A 23,681-nucleotide genomic window follows, 5' to 3' on the forward strand; every position below is an offset into this window, starting at 1 on the left:
CTGATCCATCAGACATCACCGAAGTATGCCAGCTTGCTGGAAGCCACCAAACCAATCTAACCTATCAGACCACACGAAGCATTCTGGCCCAAGGGACCCTACTATGGCTCACTGAATTCTACACCTGGCCATACTGGCCTGACAGAGCCACCACACACTTGGCTCACCCGATTCAATGAAACAAAGCCACGCAGACACAGGCATGCACACAAAAGGCAGGGGTGGGAAGGGAGGTCTTTAACAGTAGTTTGCACTAGGTCCATCTCCCACCCCTCCCTCCAGGGCGAGTTCGCAGACTTGACGTGTTTGAATGGAGATGACCCTGACAATATTGGTTTTTTTTCCGTTAAGAGTCCTCCAGATTGGATTCAAGTCCCGTGCCTTATTCTCTTCCTAGGAAGACCCCCAGGCCAACACCCACCAAAGAAGGGTGTGGAGGGAGAAGGCAGGTCAGAGACTGGTCACTGTCCAATACAGGAAGTACATGCTTCAGCCTAATGACATCACAGGACGTGACCTCTAGGCACCACCGGAAGTACATCTTCCCATGATATCACCAAAGTGACCTTCAAGGAAGAACTCATTGAGACATCACAGGAAGTACCTGCTCTCTTATGTTCACAGGAAGTAACCTCTGAGGAACTGCTTCCTGTGACATCATAAGGGGTGCCCAGAAGCACCCCAGAAAGTACTCAGTGACATCACAACAGAGACCCTCATTGCCATTACTCTAAGCCATCAGAGATATCACACCAAGTTGATCCAGCCTCTTGCAAGTCTTGCCCACAGGACTGGCCCAATCCCAGAGCTGGCATCCTTCCCAGCAGCACTGTCCCTGCCCTCCCATACAACCTGACAACAAAAGAGTGAACATTCCCACCTAGGAGGGACAGCTCCAGTGGGAGGAGAGTAGCTGAGAAGATCTGGGAACTCTGGGGTCCTTGCTCCAAATGCCCCATTTCAGCTCAGACGCCTCTGCTACCTCTACTCCCATGGCTTCCCTCAGATCTAGAACTGAAAGCAGAGAGGTGGGGTGTTGTGTTTTGGGAAGGCCCCTCATTCTGGGTGACCCAGAGGCTCCCTCCCCTCCTCCCATATGGAAACAAAAACTTATAAAGGGGGAAAAAATCCTTACCAAAAAAAAGGAAAAAAAAAAAGGAGGGAAAGAAAGAGAAAATAACGCTTTGTTTTCTATTAAAATCAACAAAATGCAATATATACAGATATCACACAGACCTGGGCCCTGGGACAGGAAGGGTCAGGCCCAGCCAAGCACAGGGAGGGAGGAAGGAGGGGTCAGTTCCGGGCTGGGGAGGGGGCTTCTGAGCCCCCTTCCCAACCGTCACTCAATCCTGCCTATGACTACCAGAAGGGGAGGGTGCAGTCGGGCCTACCCCAGCCCCATCCCAAGAGGAGCAGGACTACACCAAGCTGAGGTCAGGAGTTGGGGGGGGGAGGAGGAGAGGGAAGAGGAGGAGATGGGAGGAGAGAAAAGGGTGGGAGCACACACCACAGGCCTCATCCCACTTTCTGGGGGTTTGAGGCCCTCACTCCCTGCTCGTAGGTGACCCGCTGACTGATGAGGTATTGAGCGGCTTGCGTGGCCGCGGGGCTGCCCGTGATGGTGACCCGCCGGTTCCGCGTGCCTGGCAGGAACTCGCCCTTCTTGGAGATCTGGATGCGAGCGCCCGTCAGCTCCTGGTACTCCACCAACGTCTTGCCCCCCTTCCCCAGGATGGCTCCCACCAGGTTCTCAGGCACCGCAATCTCCACCAGCTCCTTGGCACTCTCAGCCGCCAGCTTCTCCGCTGTCAGGAAGCCCCCGGCCGCCCCGGCCGCGGCTGCAGCGGCCACCAGCGGGCCGCCCCCTCCGCCCGCCCCGCCGCCCGCCCCGGCCCCGAGGTAGCCGTTGGCGGCTGCGGCCAACGCAAAGGACCCCAGGGCTCCGGGAGGCGGGGGCGGCGGCGGGGCGGCCCCTCCGGCTGGCCCGGCCCCGGCCTCGCCCGCGTAGGATGCCAGGAGGTTGGCGGCGGCGGCGGCTGCTGGGTTGGCCCCGGCGGCCACGGCGGCCAGGACGCCGGAGGCTGCGGCCGAGTTGAGGCCCAGGCCCAGGGAGTTGGTGTTGTAGCCGTAACTGGCCAGCGTGTTAAGCGCCGTGCTGATGGCCAGCAGGTCGGTGCCTGAGAAGGCGGGCAGCGCGGCGGGAAAGGCCCCCACGCCAGCCAGCCCGGCGGGGCCCAGCAGGCCGGAGGCGGCGGCGGCCGACGCTGCGGCCGCGGCTGGCAGCACATCCGCGGGGCTGGCGTACGGAGAGCCGGTGGGGTTGGAGTTGGCCACGGGGCCTGCCACGTTGGCGTAGCTGATGTTGAGGCAGCTGCTGCTCTGGGGGTCTTCTTGTACCTTCTGCACGATGGCGCTCACGGCCTTGTGCACCTGCTCGGGCTCGCCGCTGACCGTCACCACGCGCTCCTGCAGGTTGATGCCCTCCGGCTTCTGGGACAGCTGCACCCATGCTCCTGACTGTTCCATCACGGCTTTCACCGTGGCGCCCCCCTTGCCGATGATCAGGCCCGCCGTGCTGTTGGGGACGATCAGCTTGGCCTGCGTGGGGAGCAAAAGGGAGGGTCTTTAATTTTATTTATTTTTTAATTAAATTAAATTAGGCTGGGCACGGTGGCTGTCGCCTGTAATCCCAGCACTTTGGGGGGCTAAGGCAGGCAGATTACTTGAGGTCAGGAGTTCCAGACTAGCCTGGCCAACATGGTGAAACTCCCTCTCTAGTAAAAATCCAAAAATTAGCCAGCTGTGTGTTGGCACATGCCTGTAATCCCAGCTACTCAGGAGGCTGAGGCAGGAGAATCGCTTGAACCCAGGAGGTGGAGGATGCAGTGAGCTGAGCTCGTGCCAAATTGCACTCCAGCCTGAGTGACAGAGGGAGACCCTGTCTCAAAATAAAATAAAATTATATATATATATATATATATAATTTTATCTATCTATATTAGTAGAGATGGGGCCTTGCGATGTTGCCCAGGCTGGTCTTGAACTCTTGGCCTCAAGGGATCTCCTGCCTTAGCCTCCTAAAGTGTTGGAATTACAGATTTGAGCCACCAAACTGGCGAAGGGAGGGTCTTTACGGTGGCTGGAGACTGAGACGCCCCAGGTCATTCCCTACCCCTCCTCTCCAGCATCCAAAATCAGGCCCAGCATGGCCTTTTGATATGCACCAGTATGGTCCAACTGGTTGTTAAAAATATTGAAATATTTCAGGTCAGGTGCAATGGCTCAGGCCTGTAATCCCAGCACTTTGACAGGCTGAGGTGGGAGGATAACTTGAGCCCAGGAGTTTGAGACCAGCCTGGGCAACATAGCGAGATCTTCCCTCTAACATTAAATTTTTTTTAAAAAAAATTGAAATATATCCACAATGGTTGGTTAATGAATAGCCAGTATTTGAGGTCCCCTCAGTAGCCCCTCAACCACCCTGTCCCATGTACCTGGGACTCTTAGTACTTCCTCTGCGTCCAGCATCTAAAAGCTTAATGGCTGATCCAATGGGGCCCTCCAGGATCTCACTCCAAGCTTGCACGATGGCCCACCCATGCCTTCTAGTGTTACATACTCTGACTTCCAGCCCTGGAAAAGCCTTCATTAAGCCTTACTTTACAGATGAGCCTCTTGAGGCCCAAGAGGTGAAAGGACTTGTCCTAAGGTTCCCCAGTTAGTGACGGAGCTGAAATCTAGGCTCTTGGGTTCCTGGTCCATTGTGCTCCCCTAGACATGGTCTTCTCGTTGAACTCTCTGTTGTTATGGGCTGAAATTGTGTCCCCTTCAAATTCATATGTTGAAGGCGTAACTCCCAGTACTTTAGAATTTGACTATATTTGGAGAGAGGGTCTTTAAAGAGATAATTAAGGTAAAATGGGGTCATTAGGGCGGGCCCTAATTTACTGACTGGTGTCCTTATAAGCAGAGGAGATTAGGACACAGATGCACACAGAGGGAAGACTGTGTGAAGACACACAGAGAGGAAGGTCAAGGAGAGAGGCCTCAGAAGAAACCAACCCTGCTGACACCTTGATCTTGGACTTCTGGCCTCCAGAATCATGAGATATAAATACCCGTTGTTTAGACCACCCGGTCTCTGGCACTTTGTTATGGCAGCCCTAGCAGACTAATCTAGTTGTCCTGTCTGTAAAATGAAGATAACATGAAGGCTTTTGTCTGAGAAGGCAGACGTAAGTGGATGTCTTGGATGTCACACAATGGATCAGGAACCCAAGAATCTAGATTTCAATCTCCTTCTAACTCCTGGGACGGGAACTCCCCAGGATGAAGAAGTTGGTCATTTGAATATGGTGACCTCTCCTTTCTCAGTTGCAGAGCAGCCATCCTTCAACCACCCATTTGTCCAAGCATCTGCAAGTCTGATCAATCTTAATTCCTGTGGAGACATTTCAAAACCAGTCATCTCCTTTTGCACCTCCGAGAGCATTTCTACACATAAATTCCTCCCTCTCAAAAATCCTTCCCATTTCAAAACCAGTCATCTCCTTTTGCACCTCCGAGAGCATTTCTACACATAAATTCCTCCCTCTCAAAAATCCTTCCCATGTCCCCTTAAACCCTGGGGGTGTCTGAGAAATTTGTGGGGGTGGTGGTTTTGGTTGTTGCAAGGACTGGGAGAAGATGTGGACTGTCAGTGGGGAGGACCATAGGTGTCTGTACCCCACAATGGAGAGTCAGTCCCTCACAAGAAAGAGCTGTCCCAGGCCCTATATGTCTACTTTTTTTTTTTTTTTTTTTGAGACGGAGTCTCACTGTGTCACCCAGGCTGGTACGCAGTGGTGCGATCTCGGCTGACTGCAATCTCCACCTCCTGGGTTCAAGGGATTCTGCCACCTCAGCCTCCCTAGTAGCTGGGATTACAGGCGCCCACCACCATGCCCAGCTAATTTTTTTGTATTTTTAGTAGAGACAGGGTTTCACCATGTTGGCCAGGCCAGTCTCGAACTTCTGGCCTCAAGTGATCCAGTCACCTCAGCCTCCCAAAGTGCTGGGATTATAGGTGTGAACCACTGCACCCAGCCACTATATGACTACTTTTGAATGTCCTGTTGGACATTCATGCTGATGAAGAGCCTGTTTTTAAATCTCTGAGCCCACGTCTGTGCACAGTGGCTCACACCTGTAATCCCAGCACCTCGGGAGGCCAAGGTGGGAGGATCACTTGAGCCCAGGAGTTGTAGACCTGCCTGGGTAACATGACATGACCCCATCTCTACAAAAAAAAAAAAAAAAAAAAAATTAAAAACATTAGCTGGCCTGGTGGCACATGCCTGTAGTCCCAGCTACTCAGGAGGCTGAGGTGGGAGGATCACTTGAGCCTGGGAGGTATAGGCTACAGTGAGCTGTAATTGTGCCACTGCACTTCAACCTGGGCAACACAGTGAAACTCTGACTCAAAAAAAAAAAAAAAAGTCTCTGAGCCCAGAACCCAACTGACACAGTGAGACCCTATCCCCCAAAAAATAAATAAATAAATAAAAATAACAAAATAAAAAAAATCTCTGAGCTCAGAGCCCAACCCCATGACACATGTAAGTACCAAGTATTGTTTGCATGGTTTTAAGAGCTACTGAAATTTCCAGGAACGCAACTACCAGTAAATCAAGAGCAGATTGTGCTTTGTTTTGCTCTGCGCTTCACTAAAAGTTTTCATCATTTTAGAAAACCTGGCATCAGTAGCAACAGCATTTGTATTATTTAAGTCTCCAGTATTATACTCTGGATCACTTTACATATGTAGTTGTCTCACTTAGCTATGCTTAGGTGTGAGCAGCTGCCTAATTCATTATTCCTTCTATTGTGGTCCTGACTATTTATTTACATATTAAAATTCACCTTGGCTGGGTGCAGTGACTCATACCTGTAATCCCGGCACTTTGGGAGGCTGAGGCAGGGTGAATCACTTGAGCCCAGGAGTTCAAGACCAGCCTGGGCATCATGATGAAACCCTGTCTCTAGTAAAAATACAAAAAATAGCCAGGTGTGGTGGCATCTGCCTGTGGTCCCAGCTACTTGGGAGGCTGAGGTGGGAGGATCACTTGAGCCCAGGAGGTTGAGGCTGCAGTGAGCTGTGATTGTGCCACTGTACTCCAGCCTGGGCAACAGAGCAGACCCTGTTTCAAAAACAAAACAAAACAAAAAACAAAAACAACAACAAAGAAGCAAAAAATAAAATTCATCTTGTTTTATAACAAATCACCTTCCTTTTATTTCTTCTTTATTTAAAAAAGTCTCGTGGGATAAATAAAACATGGTATATCCATACAATGGAATATTACTTGGCAATAAGTTGAATGAACAAAGTACTGATACATGCTATAGTGTGGATGAATCTAGAAAAAATTATACTAAGTGAAAGAAGCCAGTTACAAAAGACCACAGCTGAGTTCATTTACATAAATGTCCAGAATATGCAGATCCACAGAGCCAAAAAGGTAGATTAGTGGTTGCCAGGGAATGGGAGGAAGGGGATTGGGGGTAACTGCCTACAGGTATAGGATTTCTTTTGGGTAATAGATACATTCTGGAATTAGAAAGTGTTGATGGTTGACCATATACTGTGTGATTCCTTTTACAGAAATGTCCAGAATAGGCAAATCTATAGACACAGAAAGTAGATTTGTGGTGGCTTGGGGATAGGGAGAGGGTGAGCTGAGGTGGGAGATCGAGGGGTCATAGCTAAGACGATCAAGATTTCTTTTGGAGGCCAGGCTCGGTGGCTTATGCCTGTAATCCAGCACTTTGGGAGGCAGAGGCCAGAGGACTGCTTGAGCCCAGGAATTAGAGATCAACCTGGGCAAGATGGTGAAACCTCATCTCTACAAAAAATAAAAATAAATTAGCTGGATGCAGTGGTGTGCACCTGTCGTCTCAGCTACTCAGGAGTCTAAGGGATCACTTGAGCCCAGGAGTTTGAGGCTGCAGTGAGCTATAACAGGTGCCACTACACTCCAGCCTGGGTGACAGTGCAAGACCCTGCCTCTAAAAAAAGAAAGAAAGAAAAAAAAGGATTTATTTTGAAGGCAGTGCAAATGTTTGAAAATGGATTGTGGCAATAGGTGTACAACTATGTGACTATAATAAAAGCCAATGAACTGTACACTTTATTTATCATGTATTTTATGTTTCTTTTTTTTTAAATAGGGTCTTGCTCTGATACCCAGGCTGGAGTGCAGTGGTGCGATCAGAGCTCACTGCAGCCTTGTACTTCTGGGCTCAAGTGATCCTCCTGCCTCGGCCTCCTAAAGTGCTGGGATTACAGGCATGAGCCCCCATACTGGGCCTAGAGCTGTGTACCTTAAAAGGGTGAGTTGTATGTGAATTATATCTCAATAAAGCTGTCAAAAAGTCTCACGAGTGTAGATATGTCTATATGTGTATATATGAATATGAATAGTATTTCAGAGAGTCAAGTGAACATGACAAAATATTTGTAGGAGAAAGGGGGTGTTGCTGTGACAGAGCTCCCCATGCTCTGTTCCCTGTTGGTCTCCCTGACTTTATTATTATTATTATTATTATTATTATTATTTTTGAGACACAGTCTTGCTCTGTCACCCAGGCTATGGTGCAGTGGCATCATCTCAGCTCACTGCAACCTCCACCTCCCAGGTTCAAGCGATTCTCAAGTGAGCCGAGATCATGCCACTGCCCTCCAGCCTGAATGACAGAGTGAGACTCCATCTAAAAAAAAAAAAAAAAAAAAAAAGGCCAGGCATGGTGGCTCATGCCTGTAATCCCAGCACTTTGGGACGCTGAGGTGGGCAGATCGCTTGAGCTCACAAGTTGTACAGTCTGGACAACATGGCAAAACCTCATTTCTACAAAAAGTACAAAAATTAACTGAGTGTGGTGGTGCATGCCTGTAGTCCCAGCTACTTGGGAGTCTGAGAAGGGAGGATGGCTTGATCCCAAGAGGTGGAGGTTGCAGTGAGCCAAAATGGCATCACTACACTCCAGTCTGGGTGATAGAGCCAGACCTTGTGAACAAGAAAAAGGAATCTTCATTTATTCTAGAGTAAAAGAGACTAATGAGGTGTAACAATCAAATGCAAAGCACGAATGTTGACTGAATCTCAGATTGAAAAGTCCTCTATAGCTATAAAAGATATTTTAGGGCAATTTGAATATGGACTTTCCAATGAGACAATAGTATAGAATTAGCATTTTTGTTTGTTTGTTTTTGTTTTTAGGTGTGTTGACAGTAATACAATAATGTAGGAGATTGTCCTTGGAAGATACATGTTAAAGTACTTAGGAGTAAAGAGTCATGAGGTCAGCCAGGCACGGTGGCTCTCGCCTGTAATCCCAGCGCTTTGGGAGGCCAAGGTGGGCGGATCACGAGGTCAGGAGATCGAGACCATCCTGGCTAACATGGTGAAACCCCATTTGTACGAAAAATACAAAAATTAGCCAGGCGTGGTGGCGCACGCCTGTAGTTCCAGCTACTCGGGAGGCTGAGACAGGAGAATTGCTTGAACCTGGGAGGCGGAGGTTGCAGCGAGCTGAGATCATCGCACCACTGCACTCCAGCCTGGTGACTGAGCAAGACTCCGTCTCAAAAAAAAAAAAAAATCACGACAAAAATTGTGTGTGCGCACGCATGTACACACATGCATGCACATGTGTTCATGCATGCACAAATGTTAACAACTGGTGAATCTAAGTGCAGTGTATGGGGACTATTCCTTAAACATTTTCAAAATAAAAAGGAAAAAAATCTATGCCCTAACATTCCCTTTTCCTCTTCTCTGCTTTATTTTTCTTCATAGTATTTTTCACTCTCTAACATCCTCTATATTTTACTTATCTCCTTGTTTATTTTGTGTTTCTCTGTAAAAGCATTTCAAATCCATGAGGTTAGAGATTTTTGCCTGTATTATTACTGCTGGGTTCTCAGCGCCTAGAAAAGTGCCTGGAACACAGTAGATACTCAGCAAAGGGTGAGCGAATAAATAGACGGATGAAGACTGAAGGATGACACGCCCACAGGCCCAAGCAGGAAGGTGAATGGGTGGAGGCAGCAGGTGTATCTTACCTGGTGGGGGTGGGGAGTGGTAGAGTACTATGCAATTGGGCAGCCAAACTAAGCCTGATGGACATTTTCCAGATGAGTTGGAAATGCTGATTTGTAAAATGTGAAGCATCCTGGTTTTTTTTTTCTTTTTTTTGAGATGGAGTTTCGCTCTTTAGCCCAGGCTAGAGTGCAGTGGCGCAATCTCAGCTCACTGCAACCTCCGTTTTCCAGTTTCAAGCAATTCTCCTGCCTCAGCCTCCCAAGTAGCTGGGATTACAGGCACCCACCACCACGCCCGGCTAATTTTTGTATTTTTAGTAGAGATGGGGTTTTAACACGTTAGCCAGGCTCGTTCTGAACTCCTGACCTCGTGATCCGCCTGCCTCAGCCTCCCGAAGTACTGGGATTACAGGCCTGAGCCACCACACCTGGCCAGCATCCTAGTTTTTAAATGTTGGCAATCTCTTAAAAATGTCTAAGATTTGTGTAGTAGAAACAATGCAATGTACTAGCCAGGCTACCCATTTGCAGTCCGTGCATACAAATCCCTGAAAAGCTGCCTTGGACTCTGGAGTCACCTGCTTGGGTTTAAATCCTGGCTCCCTGTCTGATGCTGGGCAAGGGACCTAACCTCTTTGAGACTCAGTTTTCTCATCTGTAAAACAAGGATATTCAGACCTCCTCATAGGACTGTGATGAAGCTTAATTGAGCTTATGCATGTAATGGTGAGCTTGAAATCCAAGCATGACCACAAGTAGCTGGAACTGAGAGTGAGTGCCCTTCAGGTGACTCACAACTGCTACCATTGGCAGATTACACCTCAGTCCCTATGTTTCTGCTTGGCCCTGTGGGTGAAGTCATCACCTATTCATTCAAATAAGTGACATGTGCTGAGCACCTACTATGTGCCAAGCATAGGGCATCATGTATGTGTGCAATTAATATAAGCCATAGAAGCACTCAAGAAATGATTATTGTTAGCCAGGCATGGGGGCTCATGCCTGTAATCCCAGCACTTTGGGAGGCCAAGGTGGGTGGATCACGGGGTCAGGAGATCAAGACCATTCTGGCTAACACGGTGAAACCCCGTCTCTACTAAAAATACAAAAAAATTAGCCAGGTGTGGTGGCAGGCGCCTGTAGTCCCAGCTACTCGGGAGGCTGAGGCAGGAGAATGGCGTGAACCCGGGAGGCGGAGCTTGCAGTGAGCCGAGATTGCGCCATTACACTCCAGCCTGGGCGACGGAGCGAGACTCTGTCTCAAAAAAAAAAAAAAAAAAAAAGAAAAGAAAAGAAAAGAAAATGATTATTGTCATTGTTATCCCCATGGATGGAACTGGATTTAAATCCCACATCTGCGGTACAGCTATTATGGAAACCAGTCTGGCAGTTCTTCAAAAAGTTGAACATAGATTTATCATATGTCCCAACAATTCCACCCTAGGTATCTACCCGAGAGCTGGAAATATATATCTACAAAAAGACTTGTACATGAATGTTCAGAAGCATTATTCATCATAGCTAAAAAGGAGAAACAACCCAAATGTCTATCAACTGATGAACAGACAAGCAAAATGTGGTCTATGCATACAATGAAACATTATTTGTCTATAAAAAGGAGTAAAGTTTTGACACATGCTAAACTATAGATAAACCTCGAAAGTATTACATCAAGTGAAAAAAGCCAGACACAAAACACCATATATTATATGATTCTGTTTATATAAAAGATCCAGAATAGGCAAGTCCACAGAGACCAAAAGTAGATTAGTGGCTGGAAGAGGTTGAGATTGAGATCTGGGGGAATGGTGAGTGACTGCTCATGGGCACAAGGTTTCTTTCTGGCATGATGAAAATGTTCTGGAATTAGATGGTAACTGATGTACGACTCTGTGAACATACAACAAAATTACTAAACTGTACACTTCTAAACAGTAAAGCTTATAGTATGTGAATTATAGCTCAACAGAGCTGTTATTTCAAAAAAAAAAAAAACACCAGGAAAAACAAACAGCCTGACAAATCAAGAAGATGGAACAGCATGTTCACAACCACAACCAGGAGTGGTATTTAGTCTGTGATGCAGTATTTTAGAGCAGTGAAGGAAGGATAGATTGGCCAAGAAAAGGTTTGAGGACAAGGGGTTAATCATGTGGGAAAAATAAAGTTAGGTTTTAAGAAAATTTCTACCTCTTCCACCTCCTAGCTGGTGGCCTATGAAAGTCCCTTTACTTCTCAGAGCCTCTTTTTCCACATCTGTAAAATGGGCATACTATTCCCGATCCATACGATTTGTGCAAATATTCAGTGGGACACTGGCAGCCTGCTCTCTGGAGTCACTCAGTCAGCAGGGTTGCTGTTTCTACAACACAGCAAGGTCCAAATCGTAGGTTGTTTTTGTTATTATTATTTTTTTTTTGAGACAAAGTCTTGCTCTGTCAGCCAGGCTGGAGTGCAGTGGTGCGATCTTGCCTCACTGCAACCTCTGCCTCTCAGGTTCAAGTGATTCTCCTGCCTCAGCCTCTGGGGTAGCTGGGATTACAGGCGCCTGCCACCACGTCCGGCTGATTTTTGTATTTTTAGTAGAGATGGGGTTTCACCATGTTGGCCAGGCTGGTCTTGAACTCCTGGCCTCAAGTAATCCGCCCACCTCAGCTTCCCAAGGTGCTGAGATTACAGGCATGAGCCACTACGTCCAGCCTCCTAGTTTATTCTTTAGTAACTGTGTGACCTTAGGCAAATGCCTTCACCTCTCTGTGCCTTACCTTTCTCATCTCCAGTATTAGCATAACCACACCTACCCTATATTATTACTGGAAACATTCTTTTTTTTTTTTTTTTTTTTTTTTTTTTTTTTACAGTCTTGCTCTGTCACCCAGGTTGGAGTGCAGCGGCGCGATCTTGGCTCACTGCAGCCTCCGCCTCCCAGGTTCAAGCGATTCTTCTGCCTCAGCCTCCTGAATAGCTGAGACTACAGGTGTGCACCACCATGCCCGGCTAATTTTTTTGTATTTTTAGTAGAGACGGGGTTTTGCCATGTTGGCCACGCTGGTCTCGAACTCCTGACCTCAGGTGATCCACCCACCTCGGCCTTTCAAAGTGTTGGAATTACAGGCATGAGCCACTGCTCCCAGCCTGTTATGGGAAACATTCAATGACTAAAGTGATGCCCAGTGCCTGGCACATGGGAAGCGCTAAGCCAATGGCAGCTGCCTTCATGATAGACCCTGAATTGTAGAACCACAGCATCTTAGAAAGATCTGCAGATGCAGACTCATAGAATCTTGGAATCCCAGGACATTAGAACAGTAGAATCTTAGATAATACATGCTTAGAATCTTGGAATCACAGATCCATAGAACTGTTGAAGTTTTAGAGCCAGAAGGACCAGAGACCATCTGCCCCAGTGATTTGCAAGCCCATGGAAATTTGCAAATACTGCTACTACCACCACCAACAATAACAACAAAAGCAGCATCAACAGGCTAACAGTTTAATAGAGTAACTTATCTAGGTTCCACCACAACCCTAAGATAGGTGTTATTATTACCCCATTTTCTAGATTGGGAAATGGAGGCACAAAGAAAGAACTTGCACAAGTTCTTTCACAGGTAATGAGCAGTAGAGTCAGGATCTGATCCCGGGCCAGAGTTTATGCTCAGATTCCTAAGCCTTACCAGAAATATTGATTCAGTGGTTCTGGACAGGACCCATGAATCTGCATTTTAAGCTACCCAGACGACTCAGATATCAGCTAGGGGTGAGAGCCACTGGTATAACCCAGAAGTGGCAATCTGGTGATCCTCAGGCCCCAGTCAGCCTACAGCCATATATGTTTTTTTGACCTTCATAGTGTTTTAAAAGCAGAGTTGGCCTGGCGCAATGGCTCACGCCTGTAATCCCAGCACTTTGGGAAGCTGAGGCAGGTGGATTGCTTGAGTCCAGGAGTTTGAGAACAGCCCGCAACATGGTGAAACCCTGTCTCTAGAAAAATACAAAAATTAGCCAGGGGCCGGGCGCAGTGTCTCATGCCTGTAATCCCAGCACTTTGGGAGGCCAAGGAAGGCAGATCACCTGAGGTCAGGAATTCGAGACTGGCCTGGCCAACATGGTGAAACCCCATCTCTACTAAAAATACAAAAAATTAGCCAGGCATGGTAACAGGTGCCTGTAATCCCAGCTACTTGGGAGGCCAAGGCAGGAGAATCACTTGAACCCGGAAGTTGTAGGTTGCAGTGAGCTGAGACCAGGCCATTGCACTCCATCCTGGGCAAGAAGAGCAAAACTCCGTTTCAAAAAAAAAAAAACGTGGTCATGTTCACCTGTAGTCCCAGCTATTCAGTGGGCTGAGACCAGGCGTGGTCGTGTTCACCTGTAGTCCCAGCTATTCAGTGGGCTGAGGTGGGAGGATCGCTTGAGCCTGGGATGTCGAGGCTCCAGTGAGCCTAGATCATACCACTGCACTCCAGCCTGGGTGACAGAGTGTGACTCTGCCTCAGACAAATATATATTAAATAATAATAATAAAAAAGCATTTCAAAGTCAGTTGATCTAAAAAATTTATGGCTTCTTTTGAAAAATTTGGAAGATGTGGTAGCACTATGTTCATGTTCCCAAAGTGCAATAATTCGGTGGAGTTGAGTGGCAGCTTCTCCCTTTAAAGATGGCATACCCTCTCTAGAGAGCAACAACCCTCAAGGCTTTTGTTACCTTTTTCAATATTTTAGTTATTTAATTTATAATCCCTGGTTTGGCCCAGCTGCTGCACTGTAATAAAAGAGAAACTGAGGTCTACAGAAGGAAAGGGGCTCTGAGTAACACTGCAAGTCCAAGGCAGAAAAGAAGTAGACCTGTTTCCTGACTCAAAAATCCCATAATAACAACAGAGAACATTTTTGGGGCTAACTTTCTATGCATTATACACATAAGCTGTGTGCTTTTCAAACATCAACGAACACTAACCATCACCCTTAAGGAGGCATCATAATGAATCTCATTTTACAGGTGAGAAAAATGAGGATTGGAGAAATCAAAGTCACTTGCTCAAGGTCACATAGGACGTTAAGTACTGTACGGAGGAGGATTCAACTAAACAACAGAGCCCAGAGCCTGAGTTTTCAGCTGTGATCTCCCTCAGTCTTTGGAACACTTGAGTAATAAGGCAGGGAATAAATCCTGGTTCTATAACCTTTCGACTCCACTGTCTCAGAGCTCCTGTGGATTAGGGGGAGGCGGTAGAAGGCTCAGGCACAGATGGTGCTGACCCCATTTTCCTTGCAACATTCACAAACTCCTGATGAACCCTGAGTCCCTTGTGGCCACGACCAAGGCGGAGGGAAGAGGCAATGCCCTCGCCTCCCTGTAAACTGTGAATAACATGTGCGCTGCTGGTGGGAAGGGATTCGGGAGAAACCTGGCGGGGAGCGAGGAGCTTCAGCACCAAGGACAGCGTCCGCGCTACACGCCCCAAGCCCTGCTGTCTTTTTTGGGAGCGCTCCACCCTGCAGCTCTCCTCCAGGCTTCTCCGCCCACCATTTCCCCATGAGCTTAGGGGAACTCAGGCCTGTGCTCTGCCCCACCTCAGGGCAACGACAGGACCCAAGAATTCCAGATTTTACGGACTCCCTCTCTCCTGTCTTTGCCTCTAGGTAGACGTTAACGAGCCCTCGCAAGGGGCCCTCCCGTCAGCCCAGGGGTTCTCGCCGCATTGCACGGAGTACGCATGCATAGGGGAGTGGGGACGGGAGAGAAAACGGGAGCCAGCCCCACGTTTCCGTTCCCTTACGCACTTCCGGGTCCGGACAGCGCTGCCTGCAGCTTTGAGGGGAGCCCACCTGCCCCGTGAGCGCCGTCGTCATGGCAACCGGACAGGCCCGGGAAGCGATTGGCCACTCCCTGCCACGCCCCTACGCCACTGCTTCCCCGTAACTGAGACAACGGAGGGCCGCTGCCTTCCCCCTTCCATTCCTTCCTGGAGAGGGCTGTGTAGGAGAGGGACCCACCTCTTCTCTCGCTAATGAAACACCACCTCTACCCCCATACGTTAATTATGGAGGGAAGGAGGATGAGAGGCCATTTGTAAACTCTTCTGGATGTGGCTGAACTGTCACTGAGGTCACTTCCGGTGATAGCAGGAAGTGGGAGGCAGGTCGTTCAGAGAGACAATGGGATGAGGTGGAAGAGAGAAGAGGAACTAGAGAATCCTAGGAAGAAGGGATCGAACAATAGGGAATCGTGCCACATTCTCCCAGACCTTCACTCCCTCTCTGAATCAAGCCCACTCTAAATGTTCTGGAGTCCTTTCTATTCTATTACAGCTGACTCCCTAAAAATAATACTAACCACTATCATGTGGTCTTTGACTGATGAAATTTTTATCAGCTTTGTCCCATTGAACCTCACAGTAAGCAGTGATGTGGGAGGAATGTTTCTTTGTGAATGTCAACAGCTTTACAGCAACCCAGTCTCTGCCCCAGCTGACCTGCTTGGCTCTGTCGGGGTTCATCGTGGTTTGGGGTTGAAGGATGTTGACCACCTCAGGCTTGGTCATCGCTTGTGGGATTTCTCGGACCTTCTCGGCAATAAAGCTGTGCACAGCATTCAAGGCCTCTGCCGTGCCCTGTACTAGGCATACCCGCTCTGTGGTTCCTGTTGAGCAAGGGAGAGAGAGGGCACACTCATGAGACAGGAATGGGAACATTCCTGAGAGACAGGCCCCATTTAATGGAAGAGGCAAGCTGAGGTCCAGAGAGTGGACCTGACTGATCACACGGTGAGCCTGGGGGAGCGGGCATGGGCTGGCAGGCCATGATGGGCAGCTGGGAGAATGAGTGCCATCCTGTTTTATAATCTGCACTTCATCTCCCTCCCCTAAAACAACCTCTAGGGATGGAAGAATGATGCTTAAATGTTTTGCGATGCCCACAGCAGCCCTGGGCAGGGGAGACAGGGCTCAGCTGCCTCTTCTCAGTTCTTGCGGTTCCCCGGTTGCTTTGGCAACCATTCACTCACTCCGCCCCCCTCCCCTTCTGGAAGCAGAGAGCTCAGGCCTGCAACGGTTGCCACAGTAACTGGAACCCCCTTATCGGTCTGGCTGGCCGGGTCCTCAGCCCACCCCCAGGGGGACGAGGGACGAGGCCCTGTTGTCATGGCAACCCCTGAAAGCCTGCAGCGTTGGCCTCTGGGCTTTTTGGAGAGGATGGGGGAAGAGCTGGGGGATGGGGGAGGCAGAGGAGAGGCCTGAGTGCCTGTCTGAACCCACCAGATGGAGGGCTGAAGGGTGGGGGAGGGCAGGGGTGTGGACAGGGGAGAGCAGGGTGGGTCAAAGACTACTCATGGAGGAGTGGGGACCAAGGAACTGGGGAGGGAGGTGGGTGGGTGTCTTTCCTGGAGATTCTCCAGATACTGGCTGTGGCTCTGTCCTGGGCATCCTTCTCATTTCTGCATGAGAGTGTTAGGGAGTGGGGGCACAGGGGAGAGAGAAACTGGGGGGTATTGGGATATGTGTGTGAAAGAGATTCTGGGTGACACTGTGACCAGTGTGTGTGTCTGCGAGGCTGTTTGGTGAGTGGTGTGTGTGTGTGTGTGTGTGTGTGTGTGTGTACTTGAGCAGGACTAGCTAGATGATCCTTATCTGTGTTTGTAGAAGATAAAGTGCAGAGACTGCCTTATGAACAGACTATGTGACACAGTGATTCCGGTGAAGATGTTCGTGCGTGCCCTTGTGTGTTGGACAGACTTTGGTGTCGCTTTGATGAAGAAGGTTATGTAGACTCTTTGTGAGACAGAGCTGAGTGTATGTGAGAGTTTGAGAGAAAGAAACAAAAGAATCTCACAAAGTGGGATCGAGGCTGTACAATGAATATATACCACTTTGAGACTGGATGGCAGTGTATGTGTCTGCATTTGTGTGTGTATGTGTGTTTGTGAAAGTGAAAGAGAGACACACTTCTGCATGTTTCTGAGACTATTTGGATGACCAGTGTGTATATACACATATGTATAGGAGACAGGAAAGACCCTATGACTTGTGTGTGTGAACCTGAGAAGGAGAGAGAGACAGACAGGTAGACTCAGGTGTCAGATTGTAGGACTTTTTGGATGACTGGTGTGTTTGTGTATGTGTGTGTGTCTGAACATGTGAATTACAGTGAGACAAAGAAAACTTGACTGGTGTGAGAATGTGCGTGCCTGGGTGAGCCGGGATGTGTGTGATGTGTGGAGTGTGAGTGTGTCTCTCTCTCCTTGAAGGGGTTTCTGCCCCTGAGAATGTAAAAGGTCTTGAGTGTGGCCGGGTGCGGTGGCTCACACTTGTAACCCCAGCATTTTGGGAGGCCGAGGTGGGCAGATCATGAGGTCAAGAGATCGAGACCATCCTGGGCAACATGGTGAAACCCTGTTTCTACCAAAAATACAAGAATTAGCTGGGCGTGGTGGCATGCACCTGTAGTCCCAGCTACACGGGAGGCTGAGGCAGGAGAATCGCTTGAACCTGGGAGGCGGAGGTTGCAGTGAGCCGAGATCATGCTACTGCACTCCAGCCTGGCGGCAGAGCGAGACTCCGTCTCAAAACAAAAAAAACAAAAAAAAAAAAGAAAAAAAACAAAAAGTGTCTTGAGTGTGCACCAGGCACCGTGTGGCTGTGTACCTGTGTGTCTGGGATACCTGGGGTGTGTGTCAGTGTCCAGCAAGCACTTCAGTGCAGCACGCTGGTGACACGACCCTGACTCCTCAATTGCCATTTCCCAGTCTGGCAGGCCAGCCTCGCCATGTGTCTGGGCGTCACTGTCTGTGGGTCACTTGTGTAGCTGACATCCCCCACCCGCTTTGGGCCATGTTCCTCACTCTTACTACCCCCCCCCCCCCGCTCCCCACCCCAGAACAATGGCTTGGTCTGAGCCAAGGGTGAGTCAGCCTGCAGTCTGCCTCCGTCTGGTGTAAATAGGAAAGGGTGTGGGTTGGGGTGGGAACTGGGGGGCGGGGTAGGGGGAGGTGGATGCCCCAGGAAGAGCTGGCCGAGGGTTTGCCTCTCTGTGAAGCTTCCTTCCAACTCAGGAAGTCTTTGACCTTCCATCCCCTTGTAGTTTTTACAAGGGGGCCCACAAGGGCTTTTGGGGAGGTTGGTTAAGCCCCACAAGAGTGTCTAATAATAGCTGACCCTTATACAACCCAAGCGTCAGGCACCATTCTAAGCACTTTTTTTTTTTTCTCTGAGACAAGAGTCTCATTCTGTCGCCCAGGCTGGAGTGCAGCGGTGCGATCTCAGATCACCGCAACCTCTGCCTCCCAGTTCAAGTGATTCTCATGCCTAAGCCTCCTGAGTAGCTGGGATTACAGGCGTGTGCCACCACGCCCGTCTAAGTTTTGCATTTTTTGTAGAGATGGGATTTCACCATGCTGGCCAGGCTGGCCTCAAGTGATCCACCCGCCTCGGTCTCCCAAAGTGCTGGGATTACAGATGTGAGCCGTCGCACTTGACCAAAGCACTTTATACATACGTGTTCACTTAATATATGAAGTAGGCAATATTATTATTGTCCCTGATTCCCTGCTAAGGACGCCGAGGCACAGACAGGGCTCAAGATTTGTTCAAGTTCTCTTAGATGGTAGTGGATGTTCAGAGATTTGAACCCAGGTGTCTGGCTTCAGAGTCTGTGCATTCTGCTAAATTTGGGGTGCATGGAGTGATCAGCTCTATGTGTGTATCTTGGAGGGAGGCATAAAATGATGACAGTTTTATTTTTGTATTTTTGATATTAAAAAGAATATGAATGTATTAAGTAGTCATTCAAGAGTATGCACGTTGATAGAGGTATGTTATAAAACTATAAAAATGTTTTTTGAAGTGTGTGCGGTGGGGCACAGTGGCTCATGCCTGTAATCCCATCACTTTAGGAGGCCAAGGTGGATGGAGGGCTTGAGCTCAGGAGTTCAGCCTGGGCAATATAGCAAGACCCCATCTCTACAAAAAAAATATACAGGCCAGGTGCAGTGGCTCACGCCTGTAATCCCAGCACTTTGGGAGGCCGAGGCGGGTGGATCACCTGAGGTCTGGAGTCCGAGACAAGACTGCTAACATGGTGAAACCCTGCCTCTACTAAAAATACAAAAAATTAGCTGGGCATGGTAATGGACGCCTGTGATCCCAGCTACTCGGGAGGCTGAGACAGGAGAATCGCTTGAACCTGGGAGGCGGAGGTTGCAGTGAGCCGAGATCGCGCCACTGCACTCCAGCCTGGGCAACAATAGCGAATCTCTGTCTAAAAAAAAAAAAAAGTAGCTGGGCCTGGTGGTGCACACCTGTAGTTCCAGTTAGGAGGCTGAGGTGGGAGAATCACCTGAGCCCAGGAGGTTGAGGTTGCAGCGAGCCACGATCGTGCCACTGCACTCTAGCCTGGATAACAGAGGAAGACCCTGCCTCAATATAAATAAATAAATACAAAATAAAAAGTGTGTGTGTGTCTGTGCTTTTCTTCAGCAGTTAGGGTATAAAGCTTCAAGCAGATGTTCAACATCAGACAGTGTTTTAGAATCCCTAGGATGGCCGGTCGCGGTGGCTCAAGCCTAGCACTTTGGGAGGCCGAGGCGGGTGGATCGCGAGGTCAGGAGATCAAGACCATCCTGGCCAATATGGCAAAACCCTGTCTCTACTAAAATACAAAAAAATAAAAATAAAAAAAATTAGTCGGGCATAGTGGCACATGCCTGTAGTCCCAGCTACTCGGGAGGCTGAGGCAGGGGACTCGCTTGGACCCAGGAGGCAGGGGTTGCAGTGAGCCGAGATCACGCCACTGCACTCCAGCCTGGTGACAGAGCAAGACTCCGTCTCAAAAAAAAAAAAAAAAATAGAATCCCCAGGGTGGATCTGGGCTGACGCAAGGGAGTCTGTGTGGCCCTTGCGCAGGTGCTTGCCTTTTTCTGCATTTCAGTTGCTCCATGTATGACCTGGATGGATTGAATCTAGGGCTTTGGGATCCACCACAAAGGAGGGGAGGTTATTTGTGTGTTCTGCCCTTCTCTCGGAGTTAAGTGCCAGGTAGGTTTTTATTTCATGTAGTAGACACCCAAGTGCTGGGTGTGTGTGTGTGTGTGTGTGAGAGAGAGTGTGTGTGAGTGTGTGGGACCATGTGTGTGAGTGGGGTGTGTGTGAGTGTGAATGAGTGTGAGAGCACGTGTGACAATGTGTGTGTAAGCGTGTGTGTGAGTGGGATGTGTGTGAATGAGTGTGAGTGTGTGTAAGCATGTGTGACAATGTGAGTGTGGGTGAGCGTGTGTGTGGCTGACTGTGTGTGACCATGTGTGACAGTGTGTGTAAGTGTGTGAGACTGTGTGTAAGCGTGTGTGTGGGTGTGAGTGTGTGAGTGTGAATGAGTGTGTGAGCATGACAGTGTGCGTGTCAGCGTGTGTGTGAGTGTGAGCCTGTGAGACTGTGTGTGAGTGTGCATGTGAGAGTGTGAGTGTGTGAGTGTGTGTGCATGCTAACCTACTAGGCCCAGAGTGCCCTTTCAGTTTCTCCACTGTCATTTCTCACATGTTCTGTCTGCTTTGGCTACATTGACCAAACTGCTCAGCAGCCTCCGAGTATGCCATTTTGTCTTCCTGGGCACACTTCCCTGCACTTTACCTCGCTCATCCTTCCCTACTGCTCTGGTCGTCTCTTCCAGGAAGCTCTTCCTGACCTCCCTGGGCTGGGTCCTTTGTGCCACTTGGGCTCCAACTACCAACCTCTGGACTTCCTGTCCCAGCCCTGACCACTCTGGGTCATCACTGGTGTGACGTCTGCTTCCCTGACTGGGATGTGAGAACCAAGGAAGCAAGGCTGGGACATTTCAGCCACTGCTATTGTCCCCATTTCTGTCCAGCACCGGGCTGGCATAGAGGAAGTGCTCAGAAAATGTGTGTTGAATGAATGAGTGAATGAATGAATGACAGGGTGTCACGCCAGGAGTGGAGGGAAGTGTTTTTTGTCTCCTGCAGTAGCTTTTCCATCTTCCTACATTCCTGTGGGATGTAGGACTAGGATGTAGGGGGCTGTGTCCTGCTTCTCTGAGTCAGCAGCCGGCTCATGCTGTATGATCTGGAAGTTGCACGCCAGGAGTGGGGATGGGGGCTGACCACATGTCCAGGGGCTGAGGAGAGACGCTGGCTCCTGTTGCTTGTCTGAATACTGTTTGACCTGGTAGGACCAATGTCTGTCCCGCCTTCTGGGTTTCCCAGCTGCCTGGCCTGTGGGGTGTGTCAATGGGCTGGGAGGGGACGACATGTCTCGTGGCACAGAATGTGATCCAGGAGCAAGGAACCAAGTGTCCTCGGAGGAACATTCCGAACAGAGGTCTTATCCATATCTTGTGGGCTACAGGGGAGTGGGGAAAACTGGGCCAGGGTGGAAGAGAAAAGGAGGAGGTGTGCCTGGTTCACTCGATTTTTCTCTAAACCTCTTGCCAAAGCTGCTTAGTGAGATGGGAGGCTGGGGGCGGGGTGGATGGTGGAGAGAGAGAGAGAGAGAAGAGGAGAGAAGAGAGAGAGAGCAGAGAGAGAATGAGAGAGAAAGAGGGAGGAGAGAGGGAAAGATAGGAGAGAGGAGAGACAGGGGGTGGGGAGAGAGAGAGAGACAGAGAGAGAGACAGAGAAAGAGAGAGAGAGAGAAAGAGAGAGAGAGAGAGAGAGAAAATGAGCGCGTACTGACCCTGGGCTCCAGCTCTGGTGTTTGACCTAAAAAATCCAAGGGGATTAAGGATGAACTAGAACCAGCACTGGACCAAAGATGCAATTCAGGAGGCCTTCCCTGGAGTCCTAGATGTCGATGCTTGTCGGGCATTGGTCTTGGGAGGGAGATAGGGAGAGGTGAGAGACTTTGGAGGGAATAGAGAGAGTGGAGGGGCCTTGGAAAATGTATGGTTGGGGGAGAAGGATGGAGCAGGGGGAGAGGCAGAAAAGGGACTGGGTTTGGAGGAAGGGAAGAAAAAACCAGGAGGGAGCTGAGACTTAGGAAAAAAGAGACACAGGAAGGGAGAGACAGACAAGCAGAGGCAGAAAGAAATGTGTGACGCCTGCAGAGGAGGACCTCAGTGAGAGGGGGCTAGTAGATACTGGTTGAATGGATGATTGAACAGAGTTCAGAGAGAGAGAGGAGGAAAGGAAAAACGTGAGACTATGAGAGGTGGAGGGAAGGAAAGGATGGGGAGAGAGACAGGAAGACAAAAGGAGAAGGAAAGATGAGGGGAGGGACAGGGAAAGCAGAGGACAGATGAAGAGGACAAGAGATGGGGGGTATCCAAACAGAACCAGAGAGATGGACAGACAGGCAGACAGAGGGGCAAGAGACAGAGGGAGGCAGAGGGGAGCAAGAGACGAGAAGTCAGAAACAGAATGAGAGGGAGACACATAAAGAATGACACCGAGACAGAGAAAACCAGTGAGACTGGGCAAGAGGGGGTGACAGAATTCCAAAGGGGGGAGCAAGTGTGTGGAACATGGCTGGCTGGCCCCCAAGCCCGGAGGGATGCCCTGACACCTGCCTCCCTCCCCACCCTCGCTCCTCCAACTGACCAGAGGGGGCAGGTGTGTGGGAAAAGACACATCTGCCAGCGCATCATGCAAATGAGCTCATGAATATGCAGCAGGCCCATTGTCTTGCCCTGCCCCCACCCCCATCTGCTCGGCCAGGCCCCTCGGGCTGGGGGCAGCTCTGTCCCCTTAGGGGGAGGGGAGGCCCCCTCCCCACCACTGTCACTGTCCTTAGGGCAGACCTTCCCCCTCATCTAGGGCCCAGGTGGGAGGGAGAAAGGGAGGAAGGGCGGGGGGCCTAGGGCAGAGACCTGGGCCGGGGCTCACCGGGGTAGAAGTCTTTGGACTTGGAGAGCTTGATGGTGGCTCCGGTCTCCTTCTGCAGCTGCACGATGGTCTGCCCGCCCTTGCCAATGATGGAGCCCGCCGCGTAGCTGGGGATCAGCACCTTCAGGAAGTATTCGCCTTCCTCTGCGGGGGCACACAGGGTGGAGGGGAGTCAGCGGGGGAGGGGTCTTCACCTTTGGAGGGGGTGAGCAGAGGAAACCCCAGGGGTCACAGTAGCAGTATGGAGAATAATACAAATAATGATCTTCATTCACTCATTCATTCAACAAATAGTTATTGAGCACCTGCTACGTGCCTGGCACTGGTCTAGGGAAACAGCCAAGAAGAAAATAGACAAAGCTCCCCGATTTGTGGGCAAATGAGGCAAATAAGGCCGAAAGAGTTTTAGTGATTCAGCCAAGAGCTCGCACAGCTAGCTACATTCTTCTAGGTGGGGAAGACAGACAGTATATTTCATGTCAGATGGTGGGACTCCTGATGACACAAAAAAGGCAGGAAAACGGGGTCAGGGAGGGTGGGAGGCTGCAGTGTCAGAGAGGGAGGCCAGGGAAGCTCTTCCTAGGAATGTGGCATGCTTTATTCATCATCACACACTTTTGCAGCACCTGATAGGTGCTATACTGTTCTAAGTACTTTCCAAATACCAGTCCTTTGAATTTTCACACTTATCCTATGAAGGAACCCATCATACAGATGAGGAAACAAAGGTGAAGAAATCACCCAAGGACACTTGTAGGTGGCA

At 49.5% G+C, this 23,681-nt stretch overlaps 1 protein-coding gene across 2 annotated transcripts in view; it reads right to left on the reverse strand.

Moving 5' to 3' along the window:
• Positions 1-1,177: 1,177 nt before the first annotated feature.
• The window catches only part of NOVA2 (NOVA alternative splicing regulator 2), a 34,878-nt gene continuing 12,374 nt past the window's right edge, over positions 1,178-23,681 (reverse strand). For both annotated transcript variants that reach the window (XM_034946242.4, XM_034946243.3), the window contains exons 2-4: positions 22,919-23,062; positions 15,567-15,733; positions 1,178-2,601 (exon numbers count right to left, since the gene is read on the reverse strand). In XM_034946242.4, the coding sequence (XP_034802133.2) occupies positions 1,519-2,601; positions 15,567-15,733; positions 22,919-23,062 (1,394 nt within the window). In that variant the 3' untranslated portion in view covers positions 1,178-1,518. The remainder of the gene's footprint in view (positions 2,602-15,566; positions 15,734-22,918; positions 23,063-23,681) is intronic.

The sequence above is a fragment of the Pan paniscus genome, chromosome 20 (genome assembly GCF_029289425.2).
Source record: "Pan paniscus chromosome 20, NHGRI_mPanPan1-v2.0_pri, whole genome shotgun sequence".
NCBI classification, from domain to species: Eukaryota; Metazoa; Chordata; class Mammalia; order Primates; family Hominidae; genus Pan; species Pan paniscus.